We start from the raw sequence: 21,293 nt of genomic DNA, 5'->3' as shown, positions 1-21,293 counted from the left end.
AGGCATCACAGATAGTATACTGCAATTTAAAGGTTATACCAAAATGATGCTCAACACAGAATTTTCAGAGGACACATTTATATACTTAAAAGTTTTCTTGCACCCTGTAAAGAGTTTTACAGTGAGTATTTCAGGAGCATTTCCATGTAGAGAGGAAAGGACAAGGATATAGCAGAACACAGAAGAATCTATCAGGAACAGCTTTGGATAATACACACCATTTATTAATATTTCAAAACTGCTGCTATTAAGAGGCAACTATACCTTTGCTTTTTCTTCTTTAATTATTTTTTTTAAACATTAAGGGTAATACATTGTTTCTGTACTCGTGTATTTCTCTAGATAGGAAACTCCCAATCCTTTTTCCTCATGCGTTGTAAGAGAACATCTTGAAGACTACTAAATTGAGAGCAGTAACACCTTAAGCTGAAGATAGTCTTGAATAAAACTAGCACTTCTGACATGTTAATTGGTCACTAGCATCAAACGTTCATTATACAAGGAAGGTGGTGACTGAAATCAAATGTTCATTATCCCAAGAAGCTTAAATCATAAATGTAAAATCCTCCATACGTGAAGTATACACATCTTTTTATCATTTATAAAACAGATGCTGGAAGTCTTAGCATGCAAACACTTGATCACAAAAACATTTTATTAGACATCCCACAAAAAATTAACGTTGATACTTTTGCATAGAATGGCTCTTGAAAATCTGGCCAGTGGAAGTAAAAGTAATAATAACAACAGTCTTACCTGGTCCCAGGGACAGATGATTCCTCCAAAACACATAAAGAGATATCCCATGGCAACCAGACATACCCAGACCACCAGCGAAAATATACGGAGCAGCTTCTTGAAGACAGGTTCTACGCAGACAAGGATAAATATAGCAAAAAAAATTGCTAGGGCTGTTGGAACAGTTATTAAAAATGCCACGTGGTCTTCAATTTCCTGGAAACAAAGGAAAATAAAAGGAAGTTAAAAACTGATGTACTTAAAGGTCAGACAAGGACAAGATACTCTTAACTGACTGCACACTGAGATCTCAGAAAGACATGATAATATGAATCAAGTATCAAGTGATATGAATCAAAATAGGATTTATTTCACTGTAAGAAGCTCTAATTTGAAGTACTAACTTCATAAACAACTATTAACCACCCAACTACTTCTTCTGCTGAATTAAGAAATACAGTCATTGAAGCAGATTAAGAAAACTAACTCACGCAACAGTAATGTGCTAGGCCTGAAGGACTAAGAGAATTAAAAGGCAAACCCCATCTGCAGAAGCAGCGCAGGTTCTCTGCTCCGGATTTCAAAAGATTTCTGTGGTCACTGTGGTTTGCAGGTGAAATTCAAGCATCACCACTGAAGAATGCAGCTGTCAAAATACTTCCCAAATCGACACTGTGTCCCTAAATCCATAACAGCCTTATTTTTCTGACAGTGATATCTACCAGGCACTATACATCTTGCTTCTGTTTGAAGCATTCATCTGTAAGGCTGTACTCTAGACTACATATGCGCATTTTTCCTAGCAACTGCTTACTTTGAAATGTGTAAGCAACACACAGAGCAAGGACTGGAACCTAACTGGAAATGAGATTCAGAATAAACAAGAACTGAATTTATTTACAGAACCCACATAGTTACTACACTAATATTTTTAAATCATCTAGCAATAGATGCATTAACAAAGAATACAAATTTATTTTTATATTACTATATTTGTTCAAAAGTATCCCTGGCTGAAGTAGTACAGCACTGCATCAAAGTTGGTTGTACAATCTTCATTGGTTGAGGCAGTTGGTAAAAAAAAAAGACTGCAAAAGCAGACCCCAAATGACACTATAGCAACAGCATAAAAACCCTCCACGAATTCACACCACATGCAGAAAGGCTTCGTACCCACTTCTCATGCTGGTGAGATCTTTGGCATGATCTGAAGTACCCGTTTGATGTTTTTTAAGACAAAAACACAAAGAAGTGGCATTTCCTTTCCCCTAGTTTTGTAGTTGCTTTATCAGTGCCTGATAAATTTTACTTACTGGTGGCTTGCTTAAAGTTTTACTTTAAATCTTTTTGATTTTTTTTCTTTCCTATTTGTGTATAACTTGCTGCGGGTAGTGCAAAACAAACAAACAAAATAGTGTTTCAGCATTTATTTATTTTTTCTTTCATACCTCAATAAAAGACAAGTTACACAACCTGCTGTCTATAGGAAAGCACACATGCTGCGGGAATCTTTCACCTCCCTCTCCTTAAACTCCAGGGTTTGTGCCCGTGAGTGCACATGCGCTGTCCAAATGAGTGTGCCCACACCTTCAGCTAGCAGAGCTTCAGAAGCCATGGACCCAGGCAAGCACATAACTGAACCTCAACCCCCAGACTCTGGACTTTGGCAGGCCAGCAGAGGCGCTGATTGACTTTCTGCCAAGCTCGTTAGCTGCTACGCCATGCAGCTTGCACCATTAGCCATCGGCCATATGGCTCCGAGACCAGGGCAACCAGCGCCCTGGCTGCTGGAAACCCAGGGAAATGCTGCTATCGAAGCCTACGCCTGATCGGGCAGGCTGTGAGTTATCTCTCCTGTACCATGCCTCACGTATCGCCAAAAAGTCGAAGAGAAAGCCCGGCAGCACTTCTTAGAGCTAATGCTTTCTCACCTTTCAAACAACGTGTGTAAGCTACCTTTCCTTTTTCTGTTTTTGACTGCAAGAACTAAGCTGCAGCAGCAGTTTTCCATAACCCACATTTTCCTTCTGCTTTCCATGCTCTGAAACCAGCCCTTGCAGTCATTTCAGAGAGCCGACAGAAGGCAGCTCATCCTTCAGCTGTCTTTATTCCTTCTTCCCTTTTAAATTTACAAAGTCACACATTTAACCAAGTATCGCTGCAATTGATGATCAGGGTGTAAGCAAAAGAATCAAGAAACTGTAAGTCATGATGCTAACTCTGAAAGGCAAGCACTAAAATCTTCCAGATATTACATGTACATATTAAGCACTCAGTCTCACTGAAAACAAACTTACGAACTTCATGCTAGGCACAGAGCTAAGTGTCTGCATGAGCACAGGGCTGTGTGAAGTAAGGTGGATGTCATCCTGCACAGTAACAAACAAAATATCCAACCTAACTAGTAATAACAAGAGCTGCTGATTTATGTCGCTAAAGTCTGTGGGTTTTGTTCATCCCCATCTCTGAAGTTTGTTTCGGTAATTGTCATGGCAATGTCACAACCAGTGTCAGCCCAGATTACGTCAAAAGCATTTAACTTAAACCTTCGACTTCTGAACTTCCAGGTGGGATTGCAAAACTCCTGTGACACAGTCAGAGAAATCTGACCCTTCACCTGTTCAGCACTGCGTTCCTTGAGTTGTCTGTCAGACAGTCAGGGTTGCAGCCCTGAAGAGGAATCCAATCCACAAGCTCCTGAAGGAAGCCAAGATTCAGAAAAAACGATCATTTTTATGAAGACAATTTGATATTTCATTGATAAAAATCATGCTACAAATATATATGGCATGAATAGCCATATGCACTTAATATTCTTTTCTATTTCAGTAATATGTGTATATACATTGCTTTCTAGGATGCTGTTGCTTTGTAACAGGCAAACAATATTTAGATTTCAGTTTAGAGCATACGTACACACATACAGTTAAATATTTATATAAATATATGCTAACATTAGATCAATCTATCAAAATGTTTGCTCGAAATTAACAGCTAATCAGTCAAAAAAAAAAAAGATTTTTTTTTGTGTACACTGACCTCAACATTTAGCTGAGCCAGACATCTTGATCACTAAATGAAAACCTTATTTCTAGTTTCTCCCCATCTCATGTAGCCTACTGCAAAATTTTGCATTTTTTTTTGGTTTAAAAATATGCTAACAAAAAATAATAGATCATACTGTTTAAGTTCCTCATCACATATAAATGAAAGAGATCACCCTGACTTCACCTAGCTGAGCTGACTACAAAACCACCAGCTTCTGGTGGCCCAAGGTGCTTACATCTTACCATACACTGTGTATATAAAGTAGAAGATAAACTTAAAGACAGGATAGAGTATACTTTAGGTAAAAAAAACATGTATGAGAAAACAATTGTTATTACAACCTTAAACCTTTCCAGAAAGCCTTGATATACATTAGGTTTAGGTCAGCAGAAGCAGACTGTGCAACGCAGGATTTTATTTTGGAAATAACTTATAATAATATTTTTTTATTACTCCAGAGAAGCTAAATATTCATGAAATTGTAACTTCGAGAGCAGGACATTTAAAGCTTGTAACTTCCAGATCAATATTTGCAATTATCACTGTGTTTAACATGTTACAAGATGAAGTCAGGTGCAAAGACAAATTCTGAAGGTTAAATGTTTCATTTGCCTAACCATTTCCCAAGGACAGGAAAAAGAAAAAAAAAAAAACACTTTCCTTTTTTTTTTTTTCTTTTTATTTCTAGTCTCAGAAATTAAAATACACCAGAGGTAATGGAATTAAAGTATCAGCATGACACTTATGAACATAATGGCTAAGCCTACGATACATGGATCTTGCCTGACAGCTCTATCTTCCTCGGTGTTTGCTATCTTGCTGTCTTTTAATTACTGAAGAAATTAAAAAGTCTACCCTCAGAAATTTTTCCAACCCCCATAAATTCATGAGAAGCACATAAAAATCTTGTTATCCCCACTAAAATCTGAAGAATCCCTTTCATTCATCTTTCCAAAAAACGCCACCTTCTCTCATCCTCCATCCTTTTCCTTCTGTTTCCAGATAATGGTATGCCTTCTGTTCAATTTCAAACAGTAGAGCTGCTGTAGAGCAATTCACTGTTTTACATAAGCCACACGACTTGATAAAGTACTCCGTAAAAATGAACAAACAAGCATTTAAAACACCAGTTTCAGCATAAAATCTTCTCCCATGGTCTCTTTCATTCTTTTGATACTTTCTCCTTTATTCTTTTCATCTAATGAAATTTGACAGCAGTCTACATACAGCAGGCACCTGCTGGGATCTGAAATACCACATAGTTGGTTGGAATTAACTCAAACCATTTACTGTATTAAATCATTACTAAAATCACTTTTTTGCTGAGATCAGTGAAACATTTTCAAAACGCAAAAAAAAAAAAAAAAAGAGCAATGTTCTTCAAACACTAAAACTATCTAAGATTTCATACATATTGTCAAAAGTGCTGATTTAAAAAAAAAAAAAGTAGGCCTCAAAGATTATCTCACTGACCTCTTTACCAAAATAGAACATCTTCCTTTAAGCAGAGTGACTGATAGAATCTGTTTAGTTACCTCTGTAGCAAAAATTGGTCATTTTTCCTGTAAAGCCTTTTCCAGGACTTGAGAGAAGGAGAGCTACCACAATTTTCAGAGGACATGTCATCACCCTTCTCTTCACAGAAGTAGACAGCATATTAGGTCTCAAGAAATAGTTCCCTACAAAGCCAAAAAGCTGCAGAAGTCTTCTGGCTGCTTGTGACTCTTATCCCATGTTTTTATATGTTAGTGAACTTGCTTATGGCTGACTGTACTGGATGGCGTCTGCTAGAGAGGTGGAAAAATCTCCTTTTTTTCTAGGTGTTACTCCTGGCCAAAGAGCTGTACTACCTCATTTATAACTTCATCATTTAGGGCAACTGAAAAGGTTTGGCTGGCCACCTCAGACTTTTTTTTTCCATCAATTTCATCACCATCTTCACTTCAGAAATGGCAGTGTCTTCAAGGCCAGATGCTGTTTCCACAACCACACGGTATTTTCTGGATCCACAGCTCATTAAAACTCCGCTGCCTTTCGTGCCTACTGTTTTATCTTTCATAACACAGAGCTTTGCTTGTGTTTCTTGCTTAGCTGCCCGGTTAGAAGCTTTCTCATGTGCTTTTTTTTATTATTATTATTTTATTAATCTCTTATTGAGCTCTGTGCAGCATGCTCATGAACACTAGCAGCAAATTAATTGAACTGCACTTTTTAATCAAACCGTCCTGAAGCTCATGTTGGCAAAGCTCTTGATTTTCACTACAGCCCTATGTAACTGCATGCCTGAGACTTTTCCCTCTGATTCAGCATTCCCTGTTCGGCTTGCTAGATCAATGGTAACAGCATCAGACCGAACATCCAGTTGTTGCATGGAGTCTGTTGTCTTGAGAAACTCACTTCTCTATTAATGAGTCTGATGTGCAGCCTGCACTTGCTTTTAGCACACGGGGATATTTGACTGCTCGCTTGTCAGCAGTCAGGCCAGCAATCCACAGATGGATCATGTAATGCTGACTGGCCTCACTCATGCCAAGCTGCTGCATGATTGCATATAGAACCAGCAACAAGTAGTTCTGGGTTTGTGGCCAGTTTCTGGATCCATTTCTGTTTGTTAATACACTGGGACGTTACTGGTGCAGCAAGACTTCATTCAGATAATCCAGGTGACACTTTGATCACCTTGAACATTTCTTCCAACTTCAAAATCATGAACAGTGGGTACTATAAAATCCCCCTGTAAGAGAAGCTTGGCATTTTGCACCAGTGCAGTAATGCCAAATCAACGGGAACGACTCTTTGACTTTACACTGCCTGTCCTAGTTAGCAGAGAGGCACTAATGGTGATAACACAGTGACCAACCACATAGGTATCGTGAACATCCTCGTGGCCGCCTACATGCTTGACTGCAGCACCAACAACTTTTTGCCAGTGGATTCCTCATGAGTTCAACCACATACAGTTGTTGATCATCTCCTCTCTTACTCAGTACAAAGCAATTGCATCCAAATTTTGCCAGGTTTGCCTGATGGTTACAAAGGAAGCTCGCCTGCTTCAATGTTGTAGCAATGATCATCAGGAAATCGCGGAAATACAGACTTCACTGCTTAACACAAACATCAGACCTCACAGAGGGTTTGGGTGTGATCCTTGGAGGTGCTGAGGAACAGTCACAGTCCATGTGCTGTGCAAATAACAGTAACATAAGCAAGGCTTGGAGAAAAGTCCTGAAGGCAAAATACTGGTTGCTAGCGGAGAAGCAGAGAACTATGGTGGCACTCATTAATGTTCCCAGAACAAGACAGGCTCACAAGCATGGGTACAATAAGCAGCTGAAATTGTATTAAAGAGGCAATTTGATGAAACCAGGGGAACTTTAGGCATAGGGAAGGAGCCTCTAGAAGGTAGCTGAACTTAATTGAAACCAGAAAAAAAGTGATTTTGCTGGCACTTCAAAGGTCATAGGAAAACATTCAAACTGAAGAGGTTACAGGAACACAGTACATGGTTTAAGAGAAGCAGTAATGTCACAAAGACCCGTAATTCTCAACTACAGGAAAGGACAAAAGTTGATTAAACTTACGCTGGAGGGAAATGGCAAAAGAGCCGTAACATGCAGACTCACTTTTTAAAAAGTTTGCAGAGAAATCAAACAGCCACATGAAGGTCCACGCATTTCTTTACAAACACTAAAACCATGAGAAAGAAGATGGAAGAAATAAAATGTCTGTTGTTAAAATGACATTATTTACACAATAGACTTACTGAAAACTTGGTAGAAAAAAGACCATCAGCAGAATATTGCTGTTCCAGGTAGACACTATACAGAAAAGACAGAAAGCCATAATTCAGCAGGGACTGAAGAAGCTAAAACACAATAATCTAGGAGAATCAACCAACAGCATAAAGTCCCTACAAACCAAAATACTAGGCTGAACAGCAAAGGCTTATCAAAATAAATGACCTAGGGGACTGATAACCAAATCAGGATGGAAACTATATGAGGTCCTATGAAATGCAGAGATAAAAAAAGGCTGCCAAGGAAAAAAACGCAACAGGCAAAGGGAGACGTCAGTGACTCCCAGCTAGACTGGCTAAGGATCACATCAGCAGACAGAAGCTGAGACTATTGTCTAGGTCTCCCATGGAAGAGCTGGAAAAAGCAATCAAACAAGCAAACAAAACAAAACCAAAAAAAAAATCACCAAGAACACCACCCACATAAAGAAAGAGAAAACACTCAGTCTGATCTCAAGAGGCGGAAAGAACCTGGGTCATAAAATATTACTGTTGAGGGGCTGCTTTGTAACAATGAAGAGGCTTGTTAAGGAAACAAACAAAAAAAAACAGAGCCCAGACACTGAAACTAAAAGCAGGAGCTAGAACTTTATATTAAAATCTTCATAGATGGCTATAAAAAATCAGAGGAACAGACCAAAACCTAATCACTTCCCCCAAATAACTTACAAAGACCAAAACAAAACCAGAATGCCTCAACAGCCAAGCAGAGAAGCTTCTAAAAAACTAAACTAAACTAAAAAAAGAGGGATCATAAAATTTAGCAGGATAAATATAAAGATTTAACATTGTACTATAAGAAAAGAGTTTGAGAAGTTATTTTTAAGAGTAGAAAATAAGTAGTAAATTATTTTTGAAACTTAATTAGGAGTTGGAAGCCTGCTGAAAAGACTATTATAAGCAAACAGGTGATCCAGGTATTAAAAAGAACAGAGAGATCAGGCTGTAGCAGATTCTGTTTTATTTGTATCTGTGTTCAGCATGGGGTAGCTCTCCTTCCAGACTATTCTGTACAAGGGGAACACATCAGAGGATCCATCTCAAATTAAAGTATCAGTGTGAAGTCCTAACAGAAAAAAGCAAGAACATGGAATGTAAAAAAATAAAAATAAAAACAGCACAACCAGGCATAGTTCAAAAGAAAGGGTCAGCTAGACTTATGGAAGAAAGAGCTGAAACTGTAAAAACATGTTTCCTCCACCCAAAAGTGCCAAGTATACTTCTGTACACAGTATAACAGGCTCTTGGTTGACTATTAACACTTAGAAATAGAGATATTTGGCATTTGTAATAGGCAGGCCTGAGGAAACATCACGGTGGTGCTCACCAGCAGTTAAAAAGCAACCCAAACTCCAGAACATTAGTAGAAGAATAAACAAGAGAGAACATCATAATGCCACCTCGGTGCACTATGAATGCCATCAACAATTTTGGTCCTCCCACCATCACCACTTCAAAACGAGTACAAAAGAACTAGAAAAGAGAGGTTTGCAAGGGTCAAAGCTGCAGCACAGCAGCTAGATCAATATCTAATTAATGTTTTGTTTTTAAGTTATCTTTTCTCTGCAAGGAACAAACGCAGCTGTCCATTGAAACACCTCTTTTGATTTTTAAGGGTAGTGACCATCCCAGAACAACAGCGAATGACTGCCACTTGAGCACCCTGCATGCAAATGTATAATCAAGAGCAAATGTGATACATCTACAGTATCATCTGGCTTAGGGTACAGGACAGACACTGATCACTACCAGAAACATAATTATCAGAATCAGGGGCTGTGTGCCCATATATTTCATATATATAAATATGCCCTGTGTAAGTACTATGCACCCAACCTGCATGGTGGTGGCTTTTTTTAAAATGGATTTTCCCATTTTACCACATTGACACTTCTCTCTCTCGATTTACATTCCATTGAGCTGTAACCTCTTACCTTGTTAACCACACTGTATATAATCTGGCAGTATTTACAATCATTTATTTAATGAGCTGGGGTTCAGAAGGCCCACAGGTTGTCAGGGAGCATGAATGGGACCGTCATGCCTTTCAGCCATCTAGCCCCATCTCAATCTTTTCTCAGGCTGGCAATTACCAAAAGTTGCTTTCCACCTTAAGACATTTAACAGCCTATGAAAAACAAGATGGTTCAATCCAATTATTAGTGGCTACAGCCTGTGCACTCGTAAAATTATCCTACCCTACGACTCTGGCAGTCACAGAAGATAAACCGTGTAACCATGTCCCAGAGAGCAATGACAGCTAATTATGCTTTACTCCCTCAAGTGTACCCCTCAGAAGAAGGTTGAGACAATAAGCAGCAAAGTGGGTGGAAGTTTGTATTTTGATTAAACCAATTATTCTAGGCTACAAGGCTAATTAGTGCCCACTCACATCATTTAGATTATTTTTAAAGTAAGTGTAGTGATCAACATATCCTCCTTGCTTGCTTTATTTCATATGTATTGATTCTGAATTCCTAAAACTTCAAAACAGCTGAACTTTTTTGGGTAGTACACTACTTCACAGGACTCAGGAACATGTTTTTCTGTTTAACTGCACTATAGCATGTATTGAGGACTTGTTAGTGTTAGGTCAGAGGTTGGACTCGATGATCTTGAGGTCTCTTCCAACCTAAACAATTCTGTGATTCTGTATTAAAAGTGAAATTATGCCCTTCCTCATAACCACGTAGACCCATGGAAGTCATAAATACTGACGTACCGGTTCAATCCTTTGAGCCATTCAGTTATGTATCTTGACTGTCATTGTTAAACTGAACCTAGATGGTAGCCTTCCAAAACCACTTCACTTCCAACACGGTAACTTGAGAATCTGGCCATAATCAAGAACTACAGTCAAGATGGGACTTGCTTAAAATAAGATCACAAAATTTGAACCAGGGAGAATGTGAGCTTCAGCACAGGAGAAAACAGTGTGCATTTTAAAGGTCTGTTTAATAAAGACGAGGGCAAGCTTAGGCTTATTTCTCTGCTGGGTCTTTAAAAAATACATTTTGCAAGAATATTCCACAGATCTTACATATCAGCATAATAAGGTAACATGAAAAATAGTTTTAATATTGAAAAGTCACAACTGTCATTGTGTAATTACTTTTCAGGTTTTTCCAAAGGTTTGGCAATTACTTACTAAACACAGCTATTTTTATGACAGAAAAAGTTCTTAAAGTTTACGCCCCTAAGGACACGCTCCACTCTCTCACATGCCTGTCAGTTCACCAACTTCAGTGCAAAGAGACTTCTTACTTCATTTCAAACTTCAGGATCAGGCTCAAATTCCTTAATGGGTATTGCTTCTAGGATGATAAAGCTTCAAATAAAGAAGACCAAAATGTTAACTGACATTTGAAATGTAGCTCAGCCAAATCATTCCTCTGTAAAGGAGCAAAAATTCAGATACAAACATAGGAAACGGGGCCCCAGCCATACTGGAAAATCCAACATTTCTACTTGGTATTAGTTTAGGGTTTATTTATCCAGTATTGTTACCCCATCTCATTAAAGGACAGGTTAAAAAATACTAAAAATCAGAGACCAAAAACATTGTGGTAAATTGTTTTAGTCTAAAGCGGACATTGTATCATTTAAAGAAGTGTCTAAAACACCACTACCTACCAATTAGGTTCGGAAACTGCTTGGGCTCATCGTGACAGAAAACCAGCTCAAGTGAGATATGATGGCTACCTTCTGGTAAAAGGTAGGTGGGGTGCCAGCAACATTTAGAGGACCAGCTGCTGGTCTGGACAACCTACCACCTGCCGGGTCCTGGCCAGAGTAGGCTGTACCACTAGAAACGACCACCACCACAGTCTGCTTCAGACTGGGAATCCATCTGTCTGCTGGGGTACACAAGGTAAGAGCAGGAGCACTACCAAGCGTGTGCTGAGCCAAATTCGAGGAAAATCTGTTTTCCTAAGATTGGTCCCAGGAGAAATAAGGTGTCAGTTCTCAGCCTCAGTTCAGTCCTACTGAGAAAGGAGCTAGGTAGGAAAATCCATTCTTCCTGGGATTTGCCTGCAGGGCTGATCCAGCTACTACCAAACTGGAGACGTGGATGGGCAAAGCTTACCAAAAATGGGAGGACAGTACTTACCCAGTCACTGTGCATGCCATAGCATCTGGGGTCTTTAAGAGGTCCCACAGCACACAATTCAGGTGCCTGAGGAGGCAGGCGGAAAAATCAAGCTCCAGCTAGTTTTGCAAACCCAAGTGAGTAAAAGGGGCTCTCTGAATAGCCATCAGCTACACCAGATCTCACGGCACTATCCAGTGATCAAACACCATGTTGGCTGCATCTGAAGCCATATGGGAAACGTGCCTGTGCCAAAATACGCATTGCCCTGCTGCCTTCTGGAGCACACTGAGCATGCAACCAGAAACCGTTGCTCCTGCATGCTGGAGCACATCTTCCAGGTTAGATAAACTTTGAAAGTAAACCCATGGATGGTGGAAGGAGCAGACATTCAGACAGAAGACCTGAGAGCAAGGCTAAAAGGCTAGTGGTGATGACTGCTGCTTACATTGATTCTCCCAAATGCAAGCCTGGAACATGCTCTCAACCAGGATCAGCAAGGGACTTTTATATCACGTACATACCACTAAGAACAAGAGAGTTTTGTTTAAAGATAGGAGATGAAAATGTTTTGATACAGGTTGGAGAAAGACAACTGGGAAAATAAGTGTAGAGACTGCCTTAAACTTTGCACAGATGGTTCAATAGTGCCTTGAATCTTCAGCAAAGTCTGAGCAAGGTTTAGTGTCTGGACATTGCTTATTTAAGATATAAAGATCTGGAGCAGAAAATGTGTACAGCTGTTCTTTTCAGCAGGATCGGGAAGAAATACTCGAAGAAAAATACAGTGGGAAAAAGGAAGCAGAAGTCTGCTAATTCACTTATTTCAGGGTCCAGAACCCTAAAAGCAGAAGTTTAATCCCTTGGCTGATTATCATATTAGCATATCAATAAGGCTTGAGCTGACTCAGTTCTTTCTAAAACATGCCGATGCCACTGTGGCAGCACTTGGCTTGTTTGGGATCACAGCTTGGCTATTGCTGGGAATTTAGGCACAGGATGAAAGACTGAAGGTATTCAGCTGCAGTTTGTTCCCACGATGCTGGCATGCCCAGCCACTCAAGAGATTTGCAGACCACTTCTATCTGCATTAAAAGTCTTTGCTGCCACCAGCTTGGAGTGATGTCCTGTGCAATATGGAAGATTCCAGTCATTGCTATCATTATAATAATTTATATTTTATTTTAATCTAGCAGACCTCTTGAAGGCTCAACTGAAGAAAACTATTCACTATTTTGATGAGAGTTTTAAGACACACAAAAATGAGTCAGATATCTTCATCTGTGACAAGGAACTTGCAGTTGATTTCTATAATTTTAAGCAAGATAACCGGAGAGGTAGTCAGCGGTTCATGGCAAATCCTCTATGAAATTGCCATACATGATTTGTGAATCCACATACCTGGCTTGATGCTGATAAAGAGAGCAATCGCAGCCCAGTCCATCACCCGTCTTATTCCCAGTGCACCTCAGTAAACAGCTGTAGCTGGTAGATCATTCGTCACTTGTGTCAGCTGCAGTAGTGATTAGGAGTTGTGGATCCATGGCTTGAGTCACAATTTGTGACATTAAGCCAGCCTTCTACTGCCAGAGTATCCACAAAGCCTGCATCTACTAAGATTACAGTTCAAGGCTCAGTATTGTGCCAACGCAGCCGTACCCATAGTTTTACCCAGTTCTTATTCAGCATTCAGGCTGTTCAATACGAAGGATGGAACAGGTATGTGAAGAGAGGTTGCCACAGGCACCTCATTATCTTGATGGCTCTCTGTTAGCAGGCTGGTTAGGGACTGGCAAATGAGACAAGCTCTTAGCAGCATTAAAAGCAACCACAGACGTACTGGAAGTGTCATTAGCAAATGAAACACGAAAAAGCCGAGACTGATGTAGCAGGGAGGAATAAAACCAGACGCAAAGCTAGGCAAATCCTGACTCAGACAGGAAGAAACAGTGATCTTTATGGGTCTGATTCAAGAGGTAGTACTGGCTACAAAAGTCATGCTCAGACAACTAAAGGTACTACTGGAAAAAACAACTGGCAGGAACGGCAATATCCTATGACTGTACCAAACAGCTGACAGCTATAGCTGCGAAAACATATTGTGATATTACGGTGCCTAGAGACAAGAAAAAAAAAAAAAAAAAAAAGAAGCATAGGATTCCCTCACGGAATGGTTTAATATACAACAGACTTTAAAGCAGAACTGCATGCTCAATTATAGCCAGAATTATGTAAAGAAAAGGAGTTATAAATAAAGTAGTTTTTGCTTTGAATTCTTCCTCATCTTGGCAATAATCTGGCAGAATGAGCTTAATAAAAAGTAGCACACCTCGTGGGCACAACAACCACAGCATCAAGCATGCAAACAGCCCCTTCTCAGCTTGTTCTTCAACCAGTGAGGATTTTCCTACTTCATTCACTACCTTTGCTCTGCCTTAGTTTTCTTTCTGGAAGAATGAATATGCTGGAGTTTGAAAACAGTATAGCAGATGCTTTGGCTTACTTTCAGTCTGCAAGGATTCCAAGGAACACTTTCAAAGGCTTGGGTATTCTTGGATTTTGGGAAGACAGTTGTTGCTCTTGAACTGAAAGTGCTTTAAATTATGCAAGCCTGATCTCAAGAGATTTCCTGAAATTAAGAGTACAAGTGAACTTATAGTACAGCTGTATTATTTTATACAATTTGGTTACAACAGAGCGTCTCATGAATAGGGATGTAACATCACCACAGCATCAGTCTGGTGACCTTTTGGTGCGGCTGGGTGAATTTTGCAGATTGACAGTACTGATGTGAACATTACCAGAAGCACGCAGCAAATGCCCATCTGCAGACACCTCATCACCTGAGACGCTGCAATGAGGATGATGGAACATGTCTTCCCCATCTGAAATTTTAAGCTGCATTTTCCACGTGGACCTCAAGACTTTTTCCTCTCCCTTTCAGCATGAGATTCTGGTGGTGGAAATCTTGAAGAGTGCTAGGTTTGGCAGATGTTCAGTTTTTACCAGAAGTAGGAAGGATTTCTTTCAGACAGAGTAAGACCCATTAAAGGGAGGGAAGATTTGTTGTCATTCTGACCACAGGCCCAAAGAAATGGCACTTGCACAAGATGCTCGCAGGACTCTTCTTGATGCACTTCTTTTTGTGCAGAGACAATTCCCTGGTTGGCTGATAAAAATGTTAATGTGCTGCTTCAGAATGAGGCAGCTACTTCTGTCTACACTGCAGCATCAGCCGAAGGTAAATTTGGTTATGGTCTGGTCTGATGCCAGAAGACGAGTTCCGAGCAGACCACACATCCTCCTTGTTGCAAGAATACCTCCGTAGATTATTGTACTCTCCCATTAAGAATGATTGCCTACTTCCATCTTTATTGCAGAAGGTATTTGGGCAAGTCAGTGACATAGATGCGCAGACAACCTTCAGTTTCTTGGGTTTATGATTCAGTAAAAAGGTTGAGGAATCACAACTGAGCCTACCAGCACGATCACAAACTTTTTGGGAACTTCAAAGCAGTGGATTTGAAGATAGGTAATGACTCTGCTTCAGAGACTGTCGTCAGGCTGCAAACACACACACAAAACTACTTCATGGTGTTTTCAATGAGGGAACGCAACAGAACGCCACACTGAATAAGAGCTCTTCACTCAACACGTGTGCCACTTGGCCACTGATGTCATTCAGAAGCACGCAGCTCCGCTTCAACAAACACCAACACATCGACAACCACATCTTACATGGTCACATGCAGCAGCACGGATTCTGGAGGCAGATGAGGGCCACAAACTACTGTTAAATATAACCCTGCAAAGCAGGCTTGCAGTCTTTGAGCAAAGGTCACTGGCCAGCCTAAAAGAAAGCATCTATATCTATCTATCTATCTGTCTGTCTGTCTGTCTATCTATCTATCTATCTATATCTCGCAGCAGATTAGTGGACCTTGAATTTGGGGAAAAGGGAAAGATCTTGACAGATACGTGTCTTGTTCCACTTACACCACAAGGTCCTCACCTGTGCTAAGAAATTCTGGTACTGCAAACTGTTTTTACTGAACCATGCATCTATGGACAGGGCTCTCTTTATGTCTAGAAAATGCATGGATGGGGTTATTGGAAAGTTACAGCCTTCCAATAAATTGTACCATTTGGGTATCATCCCTGTTTTTAAGTCAGAGTTTTGTTTAACTGCATCAGAAACAAAACATCACAATGGCAGATATTTCAGATATACTCACAGTTTGCATTAGGAAATTTTAAAAAGTCAATTTAATCTTTTTTTTTTCCTATAAATTGCATTTATCAAGTCCAGGCTAGAGACAAACCTGTTCTAGACACCACGAAAAATGGTCAGAAGTTTTTAGTACTAAAAACAGGAGAGGGAAGAAGATAATGAGTTTATCTTACACATTATATTATTAAAAGAACAAGACAATAACCAGACAGAAAATCAACCTGACATCTGGCATTTCTAAGCACTGGAAGGCTTTCACAGATTTGGGAAAATAATTTACTCTCTATCGATTAAAGCAGCTAAACATGGAAGCTTGATCTCATTTTGCCAGTTTTCCATTCACGCCAGGTACAGAGAATACAGAGGATACTTTGACACAGGAAATTCAAAGGCTGATACTATCATTATATTATTTAAAGCTCCAAGCTTTGAATGGTCATCTTTCAAGGATACTCCGGGAGACTTGTATCGAGTGTTTGAGGAGATAAAGTGCTTAATCCCAGAGGTCGAAATCACAATATTTTCCTGAAACAAACAGAAACAAAATCTCCCAAGAAACCTATCTCAGTAACGACAGCAGTACACTGGCTGAAAGGAGAGTAATCAGATTTCCAGACACACTTTGTAAGTAATCTTGTTTACTCTAATTTTGCAACAGCTTTTACAAATTTTTCATCTGAAATTGGGAAGGCTACAGCTGGTATTCTGACAGGTTGAAATGGCTGAGGATGTGGGATACACCCGAGTGGCTGGCACTGTGTTTGGGAGCAGGTAAGCAGACACTGCCCCCAAAACATCAGCTCAGACATCACAGCCATCTATTTTAACAACCGAGTAAAAAATGTAAATGGAAGGAAAATCTCTCACTTCCATTGCTTTCAGCTTTTTTTAAGAAAGTCTAGAACATAAAAATGGTTCATACTCGATGTACATCCATTTCTTCCTAGCAGTGTCCGATCCCACATCTCACGTTCTAAGCTGTGCTTTGAAATAAAAGTGAGAAATATGAATCAAGTGTTACGGTGAGTCATTTTGGAATTTTGTTTCCAAAACAGGCTTAAATAATTCTCAGTAAAATCTCAACTGCTTTGTATGAAATCTAAAGGAAACAACTGCTAAGAAAGATTTCCTTTAACTTCAAATGCACAGTGCAGACCTACACAGAACTATTCCACCTCGCTTCTATTGTGCCTCCCTCACAAAAGTAAATATTCTGTCAAAACAATCACACATATACTAGATGTGCAAAATAAAGACAAGGATATTAATATCAGCTCTTGCAGCTCAGACGCTCGTAGCTGCTTGCCACTTTTACATTATCAGTCACACAAATTTGACTGAGGTTCCACAGCCGTATAAAAAGAGGGTTCGTTAGTCAGATGTGGGAGAAACAGATCTAAACCTTTAGGAATATTTTAATCCCAGATGCAACCAGAGCTGGGCTATAATAAAATGCTTTTAGGTGAGCATCTGGGCTGGGCTCCAAGGGATTTTGCCCAACATCCTGTGGCTGAAAGTCTGCATAGGCAAGCTTTCTCTGCGCCTGAAGTTACTTTCATCTGTTGACTGGAAACTTTAAGGATGAACCCCACCTCTCTCTCCACTCACCCGTCCAGTTGTTAGCCACAGGAAGATAAAGGCTCAGGAAAAAGGTTCTAAAAGCATTTTTTTTTCCTTTTCCGGTATGTCTGGAATTCCAAATGCAGACTGAACTATAAAATTCACTCTTTCTGAAGTGTTGCTCATGGCAAGACTCCGCCAGCTCATTGTTTTCTTTCCATAACTTTCAGTAGCCCTTTGACTGGGACCCTGCGTTGTGCCAGTGTTGTTACCGCGAATGATTTACCTCGAGAAAAGGAATTACGAAAACAAGCAAGCTCAGCTTGTACCAGCAAGATGCAGATCGTACCATGACTGAAAGGTATGAAATTGGGTGCAATGAACTGTCAAGCCCAAGTTCTGCTGCCTTGACTGCAGGCTGGTGTCATGCACATCTCCACCCCTAGCCATGCCTCAGCCTAGATAGGTACTTCCATTTCCACCACTGGCCCCTTCAGCCCCGATGGATAAGCACCCAAGTCAACACACCAGAATCAGAGAAGCTGTTGAATTTATATTTTGGTGCACAGTGCTCCAAAGCAGGAACATCTGGGCATTAAGCAACTGAATTACGAGCCACCACCGTTATTACTGGCTTCACATTAGCTCTTTTACGCCTGTCCTGCATTTAGAAGGACTAGCACGTTTAACAAAAAGCATTAAAAATATTAATATAGATATCAAAAGGAAATAAGGCACCAGTTAACTCTAAGTTTCGCTAGTCCTGCAGCCATCTGCACCAGGTTTTAAGATAAAAGTTTGGTCATAACACACAAGAAGGCAGGTTTTTCTGCCTCCTGAAGCCAACAGCGCTATGTGCAGTGCCTCTGGAAGAGAGGTGACACACGAGGTGACACCAACCCACCCCTCCTCGCCCTTACAGACCTCAGCTACATTCCGTAAACACACAGCTTTCCAGAAGACGGAAATATTGGGGAGGGGGGGGAAAAAGATGAAGAAAAGAAAGCCTGAAGCCCTTCAAACCCCCTTCTCCACTTCAGCAGCCCCCGGCAGCGCCAGCAGCCCGCCTCTAGCCACTACCAGCAGGACACCTCTGCGAGGAGCAAGAATTTTACTGCCCTCTGCAGCTTCTCCCTCGCCTTCAACGCAAGGGCAAAAGCAGACCGGGCTTTCTGGGCGAGCCAGCCTGATGCCGGCTGTCATCCGCCGCCCTGCCGTGCCCTGCTTCAGCTCCCCCGAGCCTGCAAGACCGAGGCTCTCCGGAGGAAAATGGGTCAGGAGCCCCGACACGGGGCGGCCGGGCAGAGAGCACCGAGGGGCCGGGACGCGGGCTGGGTTTGGGGGGCAGCGGCCACCCAAGCCCCGCCACCCAGGACACCCATCCCGGCGCGGAGCGGTGACGGCAGAAGCAGAGGCAGCGAATTTAGGGAATTCAACTCGGTGCGTCCCTCCGGCAGCCGCGGCCGGCAAAGTTTGCCCGTGGGGGAGCCCCGCGGCTGCCGCCTCCCCCGGCAACTCCGCCGCGGTGCCCCCGGCCGCGCTGCCCCCTCCCGCCCCGTCCCGTCCCGTCCCGGGGCGCCCCTTACCAGCCCGGTGGCGAAGAAGACGGCGAGCAGGGCCAGGCAGGCGCCCATGACGATGAGGAGCAGGAAGACGAGGAGCGGGTGCTGCTGGCTCATGCAGTAGTACGACTCGTACAGCCAGTCCCGGCAGCGGGACTGCTCGCCGCTCGCCCCGCAGCCGCCGCCGCCGCCCGCCTGCTCTGCCCGCTCCAGCAGGTAGCGGCGTCTCCTCCTCCTCATCATCGCCTCTCGCCACATCGGGGGCGCCGGGCAGAGCCGCCGCGGCTCCCTCCCTCCCTCCCTCTCTCCGTCCTCCTTCCCTCTCTCCCTCCCTCCCTCAGCGCCGCCGCTGCCGCAGGCAGCCGGGGAGTGGAGCGGGGCGCGCTCCCGCGCGGGCGGCCGAGAGGAGGAGCCGCGGCGGTGGCGGCGGTGGCCGCATGGTGCGGCCGCGGCCGCCGCCGTGCCAGCCCCGGGGCTCGCTGCGCCTCAGGGCAGCGCCGCCCCGCCGCACGCACACGCCTCTCGCCCCGCTCCTCGGCGCTGGGGGCGGGAGGAGCGCTCCGAGGAGGAGCAGCGGGCGGCACGGAGGGCTCCCCCCCCCCCCCCAAGCCGTGGCACGGCCCCCGCCGCTGCTGCCGGGCCCCCTTCGCCCGCGGCACCCGCGGGGCTGAGGCGGTGGCGGCCGCCGAGGTGCGAGGAGCCCGCCGGCCGCCCCCCCGAGGGGACGCCTCGGAGGTGCCCCCCACACGGCTGCTCTCGCTGTGGCACTCGCGCTGCGTCCCTTTCCCGACGGCTGAGGCGCCGCTGTTAGAGCCGTGCCTCGATTGCTGCCCCAAACTGGCGCTCGAGTTAGCAGGCACCCGTTTTCTCGCAGTTTGTCCGTGTATCCCCTCTCCTCGCTCCGAAGGACTTGGTTTTTCTGCCTCATTTTTTCTACCTTACTCGAGGTAACCCGCAGTTTCATACCCACCACACGCAGCATTTGCCAGTTTAAGTTCTGTATGCACATGCACAGGGCTCCCCTTCTAAGCCCGGCTGCTGCCTCACCAACCGTCCCTCCCCGCAGGGCAAGTCCCTCTCTGCCCTCTCCCTCTGTCGCTTTGCCACAGCCTTCACCTCCCACGGGCTGCCAGATGCCCTAAACTCTCCAGGGAGAGGAAGAGACCAAGGCGATGTGGGTGTCACCAGGCCTACATGTCACAAGGGTGGGTCCTGGTGGCTGGAGTGATGCCAGCAGCAAGAGGGACTTGGAGTACTACGGTACAACTAAAGGAGAAAAGTTGGGTCTCCTATGCATGGACATAAGCAAGGGATTCAGAGCAGAGCACTAGCCATGAGCCAGGTAGAAGAGAAGGTGGGTAGCTAGGATGATACAGACTGAAACTGACCCATCAAGACCTTCTGCTGCCTTCTTTATCTGCCACTGTTGGTGTTTTTATGTGGAAGAAGTGGTACATCCCGCACCATCGTAACCAAACAGAGAAACCTATACTACACATAGCTCTGAAACTCTGTCCGGACACTTCTTACATTCCTCAGGTGTGAAACAGGGATGCAGTCTGCCCTTCCCAGTCCCCTATTCCTCCTATTCCTCTCAGCTGGCCATAAAGAAGAAGAGCTCCTTGGCTTGCACTCTCCCTTCCCCTGAGATGCATGGCTGGGCAGAAGGAACAGATGAGGAAGAAGTGGAAAGTTACAAGTGCGCCCACCGCTCTGGGAGAGAGAGGGTGAACAACTCTCAAAAAGCAGCAGTGATAAGATTGAAGGATGAACACAAATTTATGTGGGGAGAACATTCTGGCAGAATTAATTGCCGGGAAGGAGTTAGTAGAGGTGGGTGTGAGAATTTTTGCAAAATGAAAAGGCTTTACTTGCAGTCACTTCAGAAATTGTGGAGTTGGCCACCCTCACTGTCACATACACACATACAGTGGGATAAGCAAGGGGAGTTTAAAAAAAATCAAGAGAGAAACCAAAATCACAACATAAAACTTCTCTTAAAAGCAGATCACAATATTTTGGATTTGAAGGCATCCAAGTGTTGATCTCTCAAGGGTGGGAAGTCCAATACCACACATGTACTTTTTTAAAATGCAGGGATAATTACATGATTTTGTACAGACTCACAAAAGTGTAAAAAGTCAGAATAGGCAAAATAAAACACATTCTCTCTTCCATGTGTACAAGAGCCATCCCCTCAAAAGTATTTGAAGCTTACACAATATGTTCATACAGATGACAGTACTGGTTGTCTTTCTTCCTCAAGCT

At 42.8% G+C, this 21,293-nt stretch overlaps 1 protein-coding gene across 1 annotated transcript in view; it reads right to left on the bottom strand.

Annotated features, from left to right (window-relative positions):
- ADCY2 (adenylate cyclase 2) overlaps window positions 1-19,559 on the bottom strand; it is a 206,976-nt gene extending 187,417 nt beyond the window's left edge. Inside the window, exons 1-2 of the mRNA XM_038175758.2 lie at window positions 19,050-19,559; window positions 757-954 (exon numbers count right to left, since the gene is read on the bottom strand). Coding sequence (XP_038031686.1) covers window positions 757-954; window positions 19,050-19,283 — 432 coding nt within the window. The 5' untranslated portion in view covers window positions 19,284-19,559. The remainder of the gene's footprint in view (window positions 1-756; window positions 955-19,049) is intronic.
- Window positions 19,560-21,293: the final 1,734 nt, after the last annotated feature.

Source organism: Anas platyrhynchos, chromosome 2, assembly GCF_047663525.1.
Source record: "Anas platyrhynchos isolate ZD024472 breed Pekin duck chromosome 2, IASCAAS_PekinDuck_T2T, whole genome shotgun sequence".
NCBI classification, from domain to species: Eukaryota; Metazoa; Chordata; class Aves; order Anseriformes; family Anatidae; genus Anas; species Anas platyrhynchos.
This window is presented reverse-complemented; position numbering and strand designations above follow the sequence as displayed.